The following is a 19,848-nucleotide window of genomic DNA, read 5'->3' as shown; positions in this document are numbered from 1 at the left end:
TCAAAGGTCTGTATTTCCTCATGACATGTTGGCTGTGTTCCTGTGTTACTAGGATAATCTAGCAAAACTGGAATATAATTGGAAGAACAACAAATTCAATTTTGCAAGACAAAAAAATAACAAAAATAAAACAGTATTTTATTAAAAATCCATACATAAAAGTCAATGGAACAAAAAAATAAACAAGGGTTGCAAATAATGTAAAAAAACAACAACAACGATATGGCTTTAAGATAACACCAATTTCAAATACAAGAAAATGCATTTAATCGAGACGATCTGTTTGAATGCAGTGTCCACATTCTGCCTGTAGATGGAGACAGATACCACATCATAACGTTACATTACAGACCTCAAATTATACCTTGTAACTAATTCAGCTGTCTGAACATTTTTTTCAGCAGTTTTTAAAAATATGTTTGTTTTTATTTTGATTAAGACAATGCAGCTTGTGCCACTTTATGTTTTGGTCTGGTCTTGAAGCTGATTAATGAAGAAAGAGACAGAGCACTGTACAGGAAAATACAGGAACCCATCTCTTACTGGATGTGGTCCTGGCAAATGTCAATCCAGACATTGGAAACATCACTGCTCAACCACCACTGTGCATTACAGCTGGATTGTTAGGCAATTCATCAATTAATTGATCAACAGAAAAGTAATCTGTGACTATTTAATCAATGGATTTGGGTTTTTTTTTAATTTAGAGTTAAGACTGTCAGTTGCACCAAACTAGCAGTGTGAATCTGTCAGTAATCAGCATTGCATAACAGACATTAGTTGTAGCCTTAATGTGCACATGCTCAGTTACCGTTGTTGATTTTAAACCGTTAACCTAAATTCAGATAAACACATCTCACATGTGGTACATAAAGCTGAGTCATTGTATCTGTTTGTTGTAGGGCAATGACCAGATACGTTTTGAGCTCACATGCTACGCCCTCTACCCCGAAGTTGAGGTAAGTTTGCTATTTTACTATATGGAGGTTACGGCTTGTAGTGTTCTACACAGCATCTGTTGAAATTATAGTTTTGCAGCTGAGCCGACACTCTCTGTTTGTGCTGTTCAGATCATTGCACCGTGGAGGATTCCTGAGTTCTACAACCGCTTCAGGGGGAGAAAAGACCTGATGGAATATGCACAGGTAAGTCCATCTTTTGTCCACAGGGGCTGCAAATCAATATAAAGTGAACGTTTCTTGTAGTTGCTTTAGCAAGAAGTCAAAAAGTACTGAATTTGTTATAGATTAACATTGTAGTTTGGTATCAAATTTAAAATGTTCGTATACACAATTCAGCAACATGTTAAAAGAAAGGAGAAGCATTAATTACATTATAACAGAAAAATCCACCTAGGGAATTGTATTGTATAAATATTTCTTATATCTATTTATTGTATTATTCTCTATATACAGTTTCGGTTTTATGGTTTCCTTTTTTAAATTTCTTCATCCCTTTTTGTATATGGTCTAGGATTTCATAAACCATTATCAAAACCAAAAGCTTGACTGTTTTGGGAAAAAAAATAAAATCCCTTCATTATGTGTATTGTCCTCAGATAATGAAAAATACAATATTATTTATTATCTGTACTCTGTACCTGTCATTTAGTTTCACACCCATAATTACATTTACAGTTAACTTTACCAATTCTCAGATATACATTATTAAAACCACACAAATATGTATTGGCAGCATGTTTACAGGATGCCAGTGAATGGTGGTTCAGACCAGTTTTTCCCACTAGAGGGTGGTCATGATGTTTTAGTGAACACTATTCTCTTGCTGGCCTCTGGACTACTTGTGAAATCCCACAATCTTAAAACAGTTGTTGAGTTCTTGAGTCCTTTCTTCGAACATATCCAACATATCTTTTTTGTTGTTGATTGTTTTTGTTGTTGAGTCTTAAAGACAAATGTGATGTGGGGAAAAAGATATATTGTGGTTACGCAGCATGCGAAAAACCAGCCACTAGAAATAGTGATAGCTGAACCTTCTTGACAGTCAAGTATAGCTCCAATATAAAGTCTCTATCCTTCAGGTGCAGATTGCTTAGAGGCAAACGTGTAACATAACAACAGCTTTCTCTGTCAAACTGTAGAAACATGGCATCCCTGTGCCTGTCACTCCTCGAGCACCGTGGAGCATGGACGCCAATCTCATGCATATAAGGTAGGTAGGACTGCTGTGCTACACTTTCTTTAGTTCCTGTTCCAATAATTAAAGAGAAATTAGTATTAAAATAATGTAATTTTATAAATTATGTTTCTTTCAGTTACGAGTCTGGCATCCTGGAGAATCCCAAGGTAAGACCAGTTATCAATGGCATGTCTTCAAGTTACTGAAGAAGAAAAAAGGTCCTACCTTTAGATATTCCTTTTGTCCTTTTGGTGTCTTCACCCTTTGAAGTGTGGTGTGTTGTTTATATGACTTAATGATAATGACTTAGTCAAGGAAACTTAAGAAAATTCTGTGCGTGTACAGTGAATGCCGTTTTGAATAAGCACTGATCAATAACCAAGAAAGTCACTGTAAATGGAGACATTTGTACCATTTCTACAGCAAAAAAAATGTACACCTGAACAGTTTTACATAAAATGTCTAGAGATTCTACATTCATAACATCTGGACGGTTGATGTCATCTTCAATCTGCTTCATCATTCATCATGATGTCATGCAGTGCTTAAACTACAGACACAACCAGAGACAAAATTACACAGAACCACACAGAAATAGATTTTAAACTGGTTACAATTGAGTACAGTAAATAGTCTCCCTTGTCCTCTCACACACACATAATGTTTGCTGGCGTCCATAACAGCAGACAGACAGAATATAAATTTATTCTTACAGTTAAAATACATCCTTCACTTGAAGTGACTATAAATAACACAGCAGTAAGGCTACTGTCTCTTCTGCTGACCCATGCCAACCTCACCAGAGACAAACACGACTCACTCTCCCACAGTGCAACGGGTGAGACAGAGTTTGATCTCTGCTGGGGTCAGAGGTGAAAGCAGTACATACAGGTTGCCCTCAGTGACCCCCAAAGCTCCCATCCCTTGGTCGCTGTGTCTATGTCTCTGTCTCTCCTCACCCGGGGTCCTCGCCAGGCCCTGGGAAGAGCCTGGGACACACAGACACTGACTTGTCGTCAGCAACGCTTCGACTAATTCCCGATTTCATGGGAGCCGGGGAGGGGGAAGGGTTAGGGCGTTGCGCCCAGCTGGGGCCTCCTGAGTTCCAGCCCCAACTCCTCGGGACCTCATTGTTCCACTGGTTGCGCCGCCGCGGGCTGCGACGTGGGAGGGGAGCCATTTCATCGTGACACCGTGACACCAAAATGTCACCAGTAACAGTAAAGTACAAAGGCAGTGCGCCAGACAGATGAGTCCCCAATGGACGGGGTGTCACAAGGAGGCGAGGGGTCCCGCGCTGCTGGATTGGAGATGCAGGGGCAGGGCCACTGTAACTCACAGACCTCTATCTCTCTCACTCTCTTTCTCTCTGTCCCTTTCCCACCCCTCCGCTGCCTCTTTAGTGGTCGGCCTGTGGAGAAATGTTTTGAAAAGAATGAGGCGAACCGGCTCAATAGCATAGCGATGTATGATGACAGTATTGTGTAACTGATTTCATTCAGGGGTTTTGTGTTGGACCATTTACTCCAATATTGAATCGATTAATGGCATTAAATACAATGAAATATTTATGGTGCAGGGGTCCAGAGTGGTAAAAGGATTTGAATACATTACCCAGGGCACGAAATTATATTTTGAACTTTGAACATGCTGATTATTGAGTAAATTTCAGAAACCACAACCTGTGGCAGCTGGATTTTTTTATAGCATGTTTGTTAACTGCCAGAGTAAACAATGTCACAATATTTAAATATAACTCCTAGGTTGAAAGTTAATTTGACTTTAACTTGATTTAAAGCAGGATACAAATACAAATTGGGAAATAAGCAGTGTAACAAAACCAAAGTGATTTTCCCACCCAAAAACCAACATGACAGATTCTGATCAACCTACAGGGTCATCTGAAAGAGGTCATCTTGTTCTAAGTATCTCCTCTCTATATCAGCCTGTCTCTCCTCCAATTACAGCCCTGAAGGCTCAGGGCGGACCGTAACTATTCAAACCCAACAACGCCCCCCACATGTGGTACAAAGGCCTCTCTCTGCTCAACCCAGTCAGATTAGGAAATGTCCAAATGGTCGCTCATATGTTCTCCTGTAGATAAGAGTCAGCAGAGTTCAGGTTACTCTATGATTAACACTGTATCCTTCCTGATAACCTCAAACCCCCTCGCCTGTAGCACAATAGCCTGGTGACTTTTTTATTTACTCACCTCCACCTGGCAGCATTAACCTGTGTGAAGACATGCTCCCAGGGCAACTGCAGCTATCTGTTATCATGTTTATACAGTCACATCTAATACTATTAGCATGTACCACTTGACTGCATTGAGCTTGATGTTGTCATTAAGTACAGCAAATCCTGGTCCTAAATTAGATTCTGGTTTTGTGGTTATCCCTTTATTAGACCTTCTTGTTTTTGACTATTGTAGACAATGTTGCAAAACTGAGCAGGACTGCTTTATGGCAAATGGATTTACATGATTTGGATTTGTAATGGTGTATTTAATTCACAAGATTGGCCAACAGCTGACATCTGTAGTATATCATCCATAAATGCTGATTAATTATTATTTATTTTTTGTAAGTTTCATATCAGAATATATACCCCGAAATGCAATGCAACATTTTTTGCGCAGATCCAGGCAAAAATACTCAGGTGCAAGACAACTAATACTTCACTGCAGGGTACAGTGATAGACTCCAAATAAATAGTTTATTTAATGTTAATTTAATTTAATGTTCCGTTTAACAAAATCTAGTAGATTGAAATGTTGCCTTGAAAAGAGAGAGAAAAAATAGATATTCTGTCATAGTAGATTTTAAACCGTGTAACCCACTTGCTGTTGTAATTAACAGGTCAGATTTTTATTACTGTTTAGAATGCTGCATTTCACCTGTGGTATTTATCAGGATTGATCAGCAACGTGCCGATTGTCAGATGGCTCTACACCCCGCAGTTCGCTCACTACTACCCTCTCTCAGTCTCTGTTCCTCTCCACATGAGCAGTCAGTGCCCAGCCTGAGGCCGCCTGACACTCGTCCTGAGTCATTAAAACATCACCCCAGTCTTAATTATAGCCTGTGTCAGTGAGCTTCCTCGGGCCCACTGCGCTCTTTGATCAGGGAGCTGATGGGCCACTGCTCGTGTTGACCAGGAGTAAAAGAGCGTGACGCCGAATCTCTGCTCACCTAGAGGAAATGAAAACTTGTTTTCTGCTGGTCGCATGGCTGGCTGGAAAGATGGATGGACAGAAGAATGCCTGCAGGGGAAGGAAGTGGGCTTGTAGGTGTATGTATGCATGTGAATGTGTGCTTTGAAGCAAAGAGGCCAGCATTTGTCTTGTACCTTCACTGCCCCTCAGGTCTGATTGGTCTGACCTGTTAGCGAATGCTCCTTGTGTCCATCTTGGCATCTCTTTAGCTTTGCCTCTATGCAGAAGTGCCTGTTGTCCCTTATTTAATTCAGCTGAGGCTCTAACATTAACCAAAACATCCTGGGTGTTAAGAATTTAAATATCTCTTCAGCACATCATGTGTATATTGTTTTATTCTTGTCTCAATTTGCCATGTTTGCATTTTAAAGAGAAGGACAGACTTGAAACGTGGTGATTTAAGCGTCATTTCCAACCCACTGCGCCAAAGATGTTTTTACCATCCTCTTCTCTTCTATCTCCCTCTCAACTCTCCCCTTCTTTCCTCCCCCTCTCCCTCCTGCCACCTCTGCCTCTTTTGGCTCTGCTGGCTTCGATTGAAAACCAATGAGGCAACTAATATGTGGAAAGATAGAAATTTACTTGCTTTAAGTTCATGCGTCAGCCTACTTCTTTGCTGTATGGGCCACGTTTAGCACAACAATATGGCAGAAGCAAAGACTGCCAAAGGAGCTGCTCAGTGCAACATGATGGTGCGCTTCATGCCCCATTTCCCACCAATACCCCCTACCCCCGCCTTCTCTGTCTCTACCTTTTCCACTCTTTCAGGGCCATGGCTTTGGGACAGGTCCACCTGCAGGGGGTTTGAATTGAAATGCATTGATCTCTCGCTCACTGGAAACAAGCCTATTCCTCTTACTTTTCTTTTTTCTTTGTATCTGATAGTAAGTTAGAGATTTCATGGTTGAAGCATGCATGAGTTTGTAAGCATTCCTCAGCCAGTTGCATAAATTGTATATATTTTAAAAGTATATACTTAATTCATCAGGTGGAAATTCTTCCTATGTGAAATCTTTCTCTAACCCAGAGAAAAGAGCATTAAGCACTTAATACTTTTGTTGTTTAAAAGGCAATAAACTCACAGGAAACAAAGTTATATCATTTAAGTAGGGGAATTAACTGAAATTCATCCCAGACAATATATAGATTAAATTAATTAATAAAAATAAATGAATGAATAGTTTATTCATACAAACAAAAAGTGTATTTCAATCTCTTTCAGCAGAAAGTAATTGCACAGTAGTTGCACAGTATATATTGAGCCATGAAATTATTGGCCTTTAAAGGGAAAGTTATACTATTATGTGTTATTTCAATAATTAAATTGAAAACAATGTTATTTATTATTACATTGAAATATCTGATTTGACAGATAATGTCAAATAAATTCATTTGAATTGGCAAAATGCTCTATAAAAGCCTATTTTGTTTTTTAATACTTTGCAAAAAAACATTTGAACTTTGTTATGTTAACAATAGTAATGCCAGTTGGCTTTAGTCAGTTCAGAGCTATGGAGTATCAAATCATACATCTTAGCCTTTCTAACCTCAGGCGTGCATAACTTACAGGTTATATGCTTGCTTTTCAAATATAATAATATGTTATTGGTATTAGTCATGAGAAGCAGGTAATTATCCGTTATTGGTATCAGTAGAAAAAAAATCCAAACTGTGCATCCCTAATATAAACAGTTTTAAGTTTTCCTGTAAGTTAGCAACATATACAATCAATGTCTGATATGCAATATACTGTGTTTTATTTAAAGGTATAAAACACCACAAGAACCATATACTTTGACATTCTCCAGTATTTAAAATTCAGTCCATCTTTCCCCCCTCAAAGAGTATGCATCAAAAGGCTTTTTAGGGTAGTCATTTCGCCCCTCTCCTGTTCACTCTCATTTGGCATCTTTCAGGGCACTGAGGCAGAAAATAAAGGAGAGGAAGACGGGCGCCTTCCCAGTCAATTTTGGTGTTTAGTTAAAAGGAAGGAAAGTGATTGCGCTGCTCGTTTTCTCTTCACTGACAGGCGACGAGCGGATGCCGATTAGTTATTGTATGATGATTTAGTGTCTGGTAAAGCTTTCCATTTAAATGCACCCAGTAGTTATTTTGCATAGTCCCCCTGCAATTTGCCTCAGCTCAGGAGACATTGGCCATCGTCTTGTCCTAATGCTGTGTAATTGTTGGAGGGCCACATCGCTGGGCAGACACGTCAGACCGCCACGCTCTTTTAGGTCCCAACCATGACTTACTGAAATCGTTCCTGGCTCCCACCAACTGGAAAAACGACAAACGTCTGTCACCCAGGACAACTTTAGTGGATTTAGGGTGTGGACTTTAAGGCTTTGTTTTGTGTTGCCCATTTAGCAAATTTCTTCATTTGAAAATAAAATGGAAGGGAAATGTCACTCAGAAAATCAAAACTGGAAAACTGGAAGATTAGAGGAAGTGAAGACAGGTAGGAAAGAACTGCAGACACATGATAGAATCTGCAGTTCTAACATTTTCCCAGACAGGCAGGATATTATTGAGGACATAGTGTTGCTCAAATAGGTTCTGTCATAGTATCAGGTGTGTTTTGACTTGTCAAGTGTTCACTATTCTCTGGGATGTAAGTCATTTCTTTCTTTTGCCCTTTCCCACTCTCTTTCTCGCTGCATCCCACTTTTCCCCGCCTTCCCCTGTGGTGAAGGGCCATGCAGGGAAAATGAAACCAAATAGAGGAGAAAAATGGAACATTGATTTTTTTTTCTCTCTCTCTCTCTTGTCTTCTGTCCTGATAGTGTTTTCAGGTTTCCCCTTTTTCATGCTCCATCCTCTCTTTTCTTCTCCCAGCCATGTCTGGAGTTGTCCTTTATCACCTCACACAATAGTGTCTCCATCCGAAGTACTGTTGTTTGATGAGGTCTCAGAAGGTCCCTGTTATTTATCAATGGGGATAAAAGTGTGTGAAATGGAGAGAGTGAATGTATGTTGTTGTGTGTTTCAGAGCCATGCTCCGACTGACCTGTACCTGATGACCAAGAGCCCAGAAGATTCTCCAAACACCCGTGATATACTGGAGATAGAGTTCAAAATGGGTAAGTGCGTGCAACATGTGTCACCTGTTGATTTCTATGTCAATCTGCTTCTTTTTTTTTCTTTTTTTTTTTTTTTTTACTTTTACAGCTTCTTGGACCTTGATGTAGGTGAAAAAATATAGAACTGGCCAAAAATATACAGGATTATGTCAATTATGAGTTTAGAACACACAGAATTAATTTGAGTTCATTCAAATGAATTAATCATTTCATTTCATTTAATGAAACTCTTGGTGGCATAGATGGTGCAGGAGACATTCCTGAGATTTTGGTGCATATTGACATGGTGGCGGCATGCAGTTGCTGCAGATTTGCTGTACATCCATGAGGTGAATCTCCCGTGGAGGCCATTTAAGTAAAGGGAACTTATTGTCATGCTTTAGAAACCCATTTGAGATTATTTGAACTTTGTGAAATAGTATGTTATTCTGCTGGAAGTATCCATTAGAATATCGGTACACTGTGGTCATAAAGGGATGGACATGGTCAGCGGGTAGGCTTAGGCGTTAAATTGATGCTCAGTTGGTACTAAGGGGCCCAAAGTGGGCCCCAAATTATCCCCAAACCATTACACCACCACCAGCAGCCTGAACCATTGATACTAGGCAGGGGTGGATACTTTTTTACTATAATTTCAAACCGGGAAAACATTTAATTAAAATGGAGACATCTCACGTATAATTTGTCTTAGCTGTCACATTTGTGAAACCGATTTGATATGGTATTTATGGTGTTTGTCTGTTAAACTAAAGCAACCAGGGGACAGATGCATAAAGTTGTGTGTAGATTCAAACTGCTCAGAAACAGAGAAATACTGACGAGCTGCACAAATTGGACTAAAGAATGCACGAGGTGTGCAAATTCTACCTTTGTGAATGCCATTTTCTTTGTGGGGGAAAAGACAAATACATGTGTATGCATGCATTTTGTGCATATACACATCATTTATGCGTTTGTCCCCAGATTTGAGTTCTAATTATGTCAGATCAGATTTTTTTTGGCCAAATTGCATTAAAACAAAAATTTCTCTTTCAATTAAAATATGCTCAGACTTTTAGATGTAATGTTTTTTTGTTGTATATCATGCACAGAGACACTAAATAGATTAAGTTGTATTTAGTTTTTGTTTTTTATTGAATTTTTATCAGTTTAGAACTTTCAGGATGTATCAGTAAAAGATAGTGTTCATCCTCACTCAGTGTCCACGTCCCTTTATGTTTCTTAACATTGATGTTTATCGCCGCAGGGCTACAGCTCGCACGCTGACCCGGTTGCACTTTATCACCATTCTTGACCACCCAGACTTATCCTTAACCCTTCACAGCATTACTTGGTCCAAAGCTGCCATGTTAGGCCTGGAGGCACACACGCAGGCCGGAAGCATTAAGTCCGGCTAATACACCAAGCCCTGAGGGGCCAGAGAAACGCTCATTAGATATATAGCCATGAGGGCTGAGCTGAATAGTGGAAAGTGTCACATGTTTGTGTAAAGAGTAAATGGCAAGAAACATCCATGCCTGGGGCAAATGGCACAGATGTCCCTTCATCACTGATCTCTGGTGGTGGTGGTTGCAGAGCATTAACATCAATTGGCTGAGAGACACTGGCTCCTCTGATCACATGGGAAGCTTCATGAGCTATAATAGTGATTTAAGGAAATTCAGAATGTTGGAAGAAGATTTGGTGGGAAAATTTGTGACCACTGAAGCTGATAAAAGTACCAATTAAAATGCCATTCATCAGTCATCACATATCTGCACTGAAATGGTGTCCAGAGCATTTTCCTTGGGGGAACTAGTAAAGTGTTACCAGTTCCCCAGAGAAAATGTTTAACTATAAAACAAGTAGGTTTGTAGGGGATGAGATATGCTTTTGTAAAATGGTGATGCAGTAGTAACGCCTAGTGTGCTTTCGCGGGTTCTTTTGCAGGCTTGCGCTCTGTTTTCACACATATTCTCTGTGCCTTTATTGAGCACCCTATGACAAAAGCTGTTTTAGTTGTCCACACAAAGGCCCGAGCCTACTCCTCCCTCTGAGCACAAGATCAGCACAAGAATGTTTCATTTCATTCCCCCCTCCCACCTTTTCATCCCTGCCTTTCTCACCAAAGTTTTCTCACTGATTAAAAAAGAATATTTAACGACAGGAACCTTTTCCCCCGTCAAACACTCCATTCCCCAATTCTCTCCCTTTTTGAGAAAAAAATTTCATCCCTCCCTCCTTTCATGCCAGAGAAGTGGAGAGGAAAAAGAGACAGAGAGGAAAAATGTAAAGCAGTAATTTTTCCTACAACTGTGTCTGTGCTCCCATTGTCTGCACTGTTAGGCTGCGAAAAACTGAAGAAAAGGATCACGGAGAGTAAAAGACCCCTCAGTGAATGATAGAACCCGCATGATGAGAGAGAGAGCGAGGAAAAAAGAGAGCACAGGGACGAAAGGCCAGCCCTACACTCCCACGTTCAGACACTTTAATTTATTTGAACTTTTAATCTAATTATTAGGTATCTGGGAGGGGGCGCGGTTTAAATAATGCACCATCCATACTGCCCTCTCCTGCACTGGGAGGTACTTTTTCTTCTTCCATGGGAGCCATCACAATTCCCGCGATATGAGAATGGGCCATCAACAAAGCCCTTGTCTAAAAAAATTTGTCAAGTCCTTCACGTGTCATTCCTATGAAGGCTTTGTAAACGCCGGGTGAAAGGGGAACAGAAGTGCTGCTCTTCTCTGTAAAGCTATGTGACTGACAACTGCAAGCACGCCAAAGTATGTATAGGACTGCACGCCGGACGGATGGAGAGTGAATACCTACACAGTTTCTCTAGTTTCCTCTCCTTGTGTAGTCCTCAAATGGTTATATTCCTTTCTCATCATACACACACAGACACACACCCATGTCTCATGTTTGTTTCCTCGCTTCCACCTTTGGCCCATGTTGCTTATTGAAGGCCATGAATAAGCAGATCCATGACAGTGATTGATGTGTACTTGGTTTAAGTGGCTTTAGAAAGGAAGTGTGTGGAGTGAGCTTGTGTGTGTGTGTGTGTGGGTGTGTGGGTGTGTGGGGTGTGTGGGGTGTGTGTGGTGTGTGTGTGTGTGTTAGAGACACAGTAGTAGGAAGATGGGTGATGATGAATCTGCAAGTGGTTTAGCACAAGCGCATGGACACACAAACGCTCAGTGGCGCAAAAAAATCTCAGCGCTAAAGAGAGTAGGGGTGACAAAGCTGCGTGTGTAATTGAATTAGGAAAAGGCCTGCCCACGATTTCACAGCTTTCAAATGAGCAGGGCCTTTGAATTTATTAGCCCTTCTCACCATCTTCTTTTGTAATGCTTTATACTTTTAGCTGATGACTATTGATTTCACTGACTGAGCTAATGAGCACTTGTCAGCAGATTTGATCAACTCTTTGTTGTTTTGTCGACAATTTTGTCGGTTGAAAATAATTTTATTCATTCGTTTTTGAATATCCATTTCCTAAAGTTGTTGATTAACTGTAAAGGTTACATTTTTACTAATGTTCTTTTGGGCGATGTGGTAATTGATCTCTGATCTCAGTGAAAATCACTTGTGTTTTTGCTGCCCTTCTCGAACACCAGTCTGACAGATAATGTCAATGTTTTTCTTTTACTGTTCAAAATTATCTTATTGAGATACGGCTTTGTGTTTAAAGGCTGTACTTCTAAAATATTACAAAGATTGAGATATTTTTTGGGGGTAAACAAAGGCAATTAAAAAAAACATCAGAAACACTTTGTGGAGGAGGAATTGAATGAGATCAAAAACACATTTCCAACAATACCTGCTAACAATTAGATTTTGCTGTTCTCCTTACACAAGATCAAAACATCAACTCTTATCCAGCTAATTTGTTGTTGTTTTATTTAGAACTTTGGGTATATTTGTAGTTGTAATGTTAACTGCTGTAATTGAAAAATTCAAACAGCATCAAATAACCAGTATACAACTGTAAAATATTTTCCCCACATGAAGTACCAATAATGTGAACATATTTCATACATCCAAAACTAATTTTCACTTTATGCAGATTTTCGTATGTTTGAGTAAATGTGCAGTATATGATAGAATTTACCAGCTATCTGCATTGCTTCTGTTTGTATCTTTTTTTTTCTGCATTTAGTCAATTAAAATGTGGGCTAAATTTACTTTAAGTGTGTTGAGGAAATGAGTTACTTTAATTATACTAAAATTATGTTTTCCTTTTTAGGTGTGCCTGTAAAGGTGACCAATATGGAGGATGGCAACTCCAAAGACTCACCACTGGATATCTACATTTACCTCAATGAGATTGGGTAAGCATCTTTTTCCTTTACTGGAAGGCACTTTTACCTTTCTTTTGTAATTTGTTAGATATCCAGTGTAAGAAAGCCTCTATATCAGAATAGTATGTAAGTGTCCCCAGAGGTGAAACACTGGTTAAGTTCAACACCTCTGGAATGATGTGTGTCTTTCCCTGCTGGTATGGGATCGAATCCTACCAGAGTTTTCCCTCCCATGTCTCCTCTACTCTGTCTCCCTCTCCGTTCTCTGTCCAACTGTCCACATAAATGAAAAGTACTGAAGGTGAGCTGAGTGGGGAAATATCGATTTGCTCTACACCTGTTGAGCTATGAAGTTGCTGCTGATGAGGATTTTTGGGGGGAATTGTCCTTCACTTTAGACATTGTTATTGAGTTATATGAGGCTTTTTTTTTAAAGTAATACGATTTTAAATAAATGATCATATTCCATCACCAAATGAGGTAACACAATGGTGGTTGAGCCTGTTGGCCAGTAATGGAAGCCCTTGCATTTGTAGTATTACAAACTGGGTGTCTGTTGGGACATTCCCAGGAAAAAAGCCTTTTTTTCTTCTTAATATATTTTCTATTACAAGGTATTTTTCCGCAGTACGCAGGAAAGGGTTGGCAGAGCTAATGCAAAATATACACTCTTGTGTGTGTGAAGCATCATTCTGTGTTTTGTCTTGCCTGTTAGCGCTGCAGACAAACAGTTACTGTGGCCGAACAAACAAAGAGCGATGACTACAAAGGAACTTCAAAAACAAGTGAAAGGGAAAGTAAGATCTAAAAAGCACACCTACAATTACCATTTATTGCCATGGGTGCAGTCAAAGAACAAGCTAAACTTTGGCATTGTAACTTTAGGTTACTTTTATTTTATATATGATGAGGGGAGGTGATGAATAAAACAGACAAGCATATAGAAGGTGCTTCAGCTACTTCTGAGGTTAACTTCACCAGTGATGCTCAAAGTTTTGTGGAAATATCATAAGAAGAACTATTGTAACAAGGGTATGAATTCTTTGCATTTTTTTGCTCTTTCTGAATTGCAAATTTAAATAATTTATTATTTATTCTTATGTGGATGAATCAAATTGAAGGAGAAATGAATGTGTGAATATGTTTCCACTGAAATTGAAGGAATTAAAGTTGACTCCCTGTCTTTTTCTTAGTGGAAAGCATGGTGTGGGCCGGATTGACATTGTTGAGAACCGTTTCATTGGCATGAAATCCAGAGGTAAGGAATTAAAAAATTATGTTTATTTTCATCTGTCTTGGTGATGACATTTTTTCTATTTGTGTCAAATCAGTCTGACAGGCTCCCTCACTTAGACAAACAGTGATATACATTGCAAATGCAGTGAGATTGACATGTTTGCACTTACTCTGAAACATGTCTCAATATTTTAATTTTACATCTATTCAAAAGCTTTCCTTTCAGTATCCAGGGCTTTCATGCAATTTGCACTTATTTTACATGAGTGCTTTTTGTCACACTTGCTGTTCTGCTTCCATAAAAGCGGGATGGATGACAAACACACTCTCCTCAAAGGGAATGTTTTCCTCTGGTTCACCTGGAATCACAGACACTGAAGTTATTTCCATTTTCTTATGCATGCACACCCATACAGAAAACACGCATACTGCGAACAAGATAACGATGCACATGCTTCACTGGATACACACAAATACACGGTCGATCACATATGTGCACATGCAGTCACAGAGGGATGTTTTTGTTTCTTTATCTTTGGTATCAACAGGAAACCTGAAAAGCTCCTTTGTTAGGTCTCTACATGTGTTACTGCAGCTAATATACAAGGGCGGTGAGCTGTCCTGGCCTTGTATGACACACACACACAGATACACACATTCCTTTTCCCCCGTATGTGCTGTGATTGGCAAATTGACTGGCCAACAGTCTTGTAGCTGTGGCGCAACTTGGCAGGTAGAAATTGGAAAATGGGAAGCCCACTTTTCTCTCCCCTCGACTGAACAAAAGATCAAAGCTTTTTCCTCCACTGAAGCAATAGGAAGAGGTGGAGCACAAGGTGTCCAAGTGGTTGAATAACTACCATCAAGTGTACATGTTGGTCTCCTCTGGACTGGCAGTCGCGTTAGCACAATAGATGATGGGAGGGATTGAATGGGCACATGTCATCCCTATTTGTGTTGGGTCATATTTATTTGTGTAGGGTCAGGGAGGCTGAAATGGTTTGTCAAGAATGTTGTCACTGTGCTACAAAACATTCAACAGCTCTGTGTGCCAGACCAACATTTCCCACCTGTCACAGTGCTGTCAGGCTCCTGACCTGTGCACCGGTGATGGTGTTAGCTGAGGTGCATCTATCAAAAGCAGTCGGAAATGGCTGTATCTTTTCATAATGAACAGACCGCCTCATGTCCATTTCTTTCTGCTGTCAAACTCTAAGACAGAGGCACTAAAACATGTTTTCAATAGCTCCAAAAACATTTTAAATATATTTACTTGTTTATTTTTATGTTTTTATTTTTAATTCATTGTACAGAACTACATTTTTTCACTTTAAAATTCACTCCATAGCTGTGTTTATATTTATGTACTTGTATTCACATTGTGAAGTATTGCATTAAAAAAGCTTTATAGAAAGCTAAAAATTCAATTTAACTTCCTCAATTGAGCAAACAAGTTCACTTGCTTTAAATGCACCAAATGGGATATGAAATCAACTCACATGACCGATCAGTCCAGCTGTTTCAACTCTGTTTTTTTTTTGGGAAAATATTAATTTGTCTTTGTCTCTGGACAGCATGAACCATTTCATCAGCCAGTAGAAGCTGGCATGAAAGCTGAATTGAAAACTTTCCTTATTGAAGTCAATTCCTGAAGACCTGTCAATTTTTATCTTGCAGATTGGTTGAATGTGATTTTGTTTTGTTTCTTATTCGCAACCTCTACTTTTCCTACTCAGTTTACAGGCAGATTACAGCCATGTGTAGCCTTTAGCACCAAATTCTGACACGCTGTGGCTAAGTTTATTCACTCCAAACCAGTTGATGGAAACTGCTGTAATTCGAATTTCTTTTTTGTGCTTGACAAGTCAATGGAAAAACTGCTAGTGTGATTTTCCATCCATCTTAAGATATTTATCTACTTTTATATACATCTGTTGCCTGTTTATGCTGGACTAAACGTTTACCTAAAGGGTTAAAGGGGATCAGCTCAGGAAGAATTAATTCCTTACCTGATCCCCTTCAGGCCTGCAGCATGGTTAGCATACCTGTCGTATAAAAGATTAAAACCTCAAAAACCACTGGGGGTGTTGTGTCTTTAAGCTTAACTAAACTGCCACTGTTAGAGCTTACCCAGATAGCTTTTCATTGTTTGCTCCTCTCTGGTAAGCTAGCTCTGTTTTGCAGCTCTTAAGCCAACTTGTGTTGGAGGGCAGTTTTAACTTATTTATCTGATAGAGTCAGCGGAAATGTCCCTACGTGCCCTCGGTGGCCCTGGATCACCAAAAAGCCACAAGCCGTTCTAGCTCAGGTGGCAGCCTTTTGAGGCTTTAGACAATTAGCGGCATTGCTAAGCTTTGTTTTTGGCCGCCAGCACAAAGTAAGTGCTTCTCCATTTTCAGTTTAGGAATGGTGCTGAGTATTTAGGGTCGTACAGATTTGAGTTGCGCTGCTCGCCAGATTGGAAGAGATTAAATAGCAATCATCTGTTAAATCTCAAAAGAAGAGTTACAACACCAGACAAATTGTGAAATGTGGCAGTCTGATGTTGGTTGTGGTGAAGTATCTGTTGGGCAGTTTGACAGCATAGCTTGAATAAAAAAAACTGTGACTGTCATTCAAATTTACAGATGATGTGAGGAACCATGTATTGAATGGGAACACAACACAGTCATTTGTTCCCAATTTCAGCTCTCACAAAAATGGATGTCATTGATAAATCTCCTATTTCTGTTGTCAAAGCTGTCTGGTAGCATTTTTCCTGCCCTCCTTTTGTCTTAGCTGACATTTGAGTGACAGCTTCATTTCTCCAGTCATCTACCTCATCTTTTCTCCCTTCACCCCTCCCTCCCTGTCCAGAGGGGGTAAATTGCAGGGTAGGCAGAGCCCTGGTCCAGGCTCCAGGCTGGCAGGGGCCTCCTACCCTGTCATTTACCCAGGACAGGCTTATCCATGTGTTGTGAGCACTGTGAAGGCCTGTCTGTCAGATGACTGATGGCTAATAGAGCTCTTTGCTTGTAGTTAGTTAGGATGAACAGGGCTTGTAGTTTGTGTTCCTGTAAATGGCCTCTGATGATCACAATTTAATAAAATTAAAGAATGTGGGGTGGTCCGTAGCATAGTGGTTTACACAGGCGCCCCATGTATAGAGGCTACAGTCCTCGCTGCGGTGGAGCCGGGTTCGAATCCGGCCTGAGCTCCCTTTACCGCATGTCCTCCCCTCTGTCACCCCCTTTCTATCTGTCTCTCACTTTCAATAAAGCATGTAAAATGCCAAAAAAATCATCTTTAAAAAATTAAAGAATGTATTGGAGCAAATTGTGTGTCAGAATTGTTGCCACTATTTATGTCATTATGGTCCAAAAAAGTGGTAGACTATATTATATTTTATATCATGTTGAATATTTTAAATTGACAACATTACGCTGCACAGTGACAACTGATAACTGCTCTTTCCTGTTCAAAAACTTGCTTGTCTGCTGCTTTGATTTGTGCAGATATTCATCAATTTTGTTTATGTGTTTGTCAGGGATTTATGAAACCCCAGCAGGCACAATTCTGTTGCAGGCCCATTTGGACATTGAAACCTTTACCATGGACAAAGAAGTACGTCGGATCAAACAGGGACTGGGTATCAAGTTCTCTGAACTTGTCTACAACGGTAAGTCGCTAAAAATATAATCTCATTTTAGATGGTTTCTCTAATGGCTCTGTCTCTAATTCAATGAATTGTCTTTGAACTTTTTCTCTTTCAAGCCATATTGTTTAGTGGTGATATTTTAAAGAAAAAAAATGCTGTATATTGATTTAAGGGCTGGTATGGCTGTTTAGACATATATTATACTTTACATGCTGACAAATCCAGAGATTAGGACTTTGCACACAAAGTCTGTACGTTTTTTTTTAATCTGTCATCTCAAAAAATCTCTGAGGGGAAAAGAGTATATATATATATATATATATATAAAAAAGACATGGGCACCTACGTCCTTGTATGTTCAGCATGTTTGTGCGTGTGTGTGTGTGTGTGTGTGAGAGAGAGAGGGAGAGAGAGAGAGAGCTTTTCTTGGCTCAGGTGTCTTAATCACCCCTTCTGCTCTGTCTCCAGTCCCCTGCACCTACATCCACATAATAGGATCAGTGCCATTAGAGACTGACTACTAGGCCACTTCAGTTATACCCTCCAGAGAAAAGGAAGCAAACACACACACACACACACACACACACACATAAAGGTGCTACCTTCAGAGGCAGGGCAGAGATTAAACCCATTGTGGGTTTAAATCATTAATAACTCTGCAGATAGATAGCAGACGGCTGGCAGCGGGGCTTATGTTAACAATCCACCTGTCCTGCATCTGTTTTGCATTAATTCATCACTTTTTTACCAAAAACACATTTTAATGAGGGAATTTGCAGCAATTAGGGGTAGTGCATTACAGATGCAGCAAGCATTTGACAAATGGATCTACATGCATATTAGTGGTCAGTTAATCTCTTAATGAAATAAAAAAATGTACTCAAAGTACATTTTCAGAACGTATTAATGTTTATGTCATTTAGTAAATAAAAGCAGCAAATATCTGCTTTTTTTCCTGGTTTAATAATATTGTACATTTTTAAGTGTTGATTATTCAAACAAAGCAATCAAATCAAACATTAAATTGAAATGAATTCTCAACATTAAAATGAATGTATATGTCATTATTTTTCAATTAAATATATCCTATGATTTGTTTCTAATGTAAATAATAATTACTGAAATTTCAAATAACCAGCATACAGAGACACTTGCAGAGAAACGTAGACTGAGGGAAGGAAACAGGAAAGACTAGATTAAAAAATAGTCAACTCACAACTAAACTGTGCACAATTGTCATGACACCTTGCACCGATCCAGAGGCAATGAAAGCAGGGAAGGATTGTGTCTTTGAACATGGCCAGACGATGAGGTGGAGGTCAGCCGCTGATGAGAGGAGAACCCCTGCTGAGTGGGGCGTGTCTGACCTCTGAACATATACACACACATCCATCGCCCATCTGTCTCAGAGATTGGAAGGGCCAGGTCAGTGAAATGGGACAAAAGAAATGGGTGTATGAACTTCACCTGGAAAAGAATAAGACCAAATAACAGAAAGAGTTTTAGCTCTTAAAAGAGGGAAGTGTGGCCATCACACACACCCCTGTGCACCCTGCTGCTAATGGAGGATTTGAAGTAGAGGACTCTCTTTCTCCACTTGTCCACCCTATATATGTTTTTTTGCCATTGTCCAGTCAATTTATTAATAATAATTATTGTATGTAGTACATACAATCCAGATATTTGCAGGTTTTTAGAGGGCTCAGACAAAAATGACGCCATACATACATTTGCCTATTGGTGACTTCATTGCACAATTATTTACATAAAGCTTAGTGATTGAATTATCAGCCAAATAATCACAAACTAAATACAGGGACAATCATATAGCCTCTTTAAAGTAAAAAGTAAATTTTAAACAAATCTGAGCAAAAGGGGAGACAACTTGTACTTATTGGCATAAGTTGGCCATATAATGGCATATAAGCCTGAAAACCTGTTTTAAAAGAAACCCTGACACGCATGCTTTTTTGTTATTTTTTTCTGTTTCCTTTCTCACCTCAGGTTTCTGGAACAGTCCAGAGTGCGACTTTGTGCGACACTGCATTGCCAAGTCCCAGGAGAATGTGGAGGGCAAAGTACAGCTGTCTGTCTTCAAGGGCCAGGTCTACATCCTCGGACGAGAGTCACCTAAGTCCCTTTACAACGAAGAATTGGTCAGGTAAGTTAGGACGGAGTAAAGTGTGTGTGTGGCAGTGTGTGTGCTTATACAGAAGTAGACATGTGTCAGCAAATCAAAGTGTGTGCTTGTTCTGG

The 19,848-nt window shown here is 39.6% G+C and overlaps 1 protein-coding gene across 1 annotated transcript in view; it reads left to right on the top strand.

Moving 5' to 3' along the window:
* ass1 (argininosuccinate synthase 1) overlaps window positions 1-19,848 on the top strand; it is a 29,835-nt gene that overhangs the window by 6,260 nt on the left and 3,727 nt on the right. Inside the window, exons 5-13 of the mRNA XM_059358524.1 lie at window positions 903-959; window positions 1,071-1,145; window positions 2,102-2,172; window positions 2,276-2,306; window positions 8,346-8,436; window positions 12,665-12,749; window positions 13,913-13,977; window positions 17,482-17,613; window positions 19,597-19,753. Coding sequence (XP_059214507.1) covers window positions 903-959; window positions 1,071-1,145; window positions 2,102-2,172; window positions 2,276-2,306; window positions 8,346-8,436; window positions 12,665-12,749; window positions 13,913-13,977; window positions 17,482-17,613; window positions 19,597-19,753 — 764 coding nt within the window. The remainder of the gene's footprint in view (window positions 1-902; window positions 960-1,070; window positions 1,146-2,101; window positions 2,173-2,275; window positions 2,307-8,345; window positions 8,437-12,664; window positions 12,750-13,912; window positions 13,978-17,481; window positions 17,614-19,596; window positions 19,754-19,848) is intronic.

The sequence above is a fragment of the Centropristis striata genome, chromosome 19 (assembly GCF_030273125.1).
Source record: "Centropristis striata isolate RG_2023a ecotype Rhode Island chromosome 19, C.striata_1.0, whole genome shotgun sequence".
Taxonomy (NCBI): domain Eukaryota; kingdom Metazoa; phylum Chordata; class Actinopteri; order Perciformes; family Serranidae; genus Centropristis; species Centropristis striata.
The sequence above is the reverse complement of the archived record's forward strand: the minus strand, read 5'-3'. Positions and strand labels throughout refer to the sequence as shown.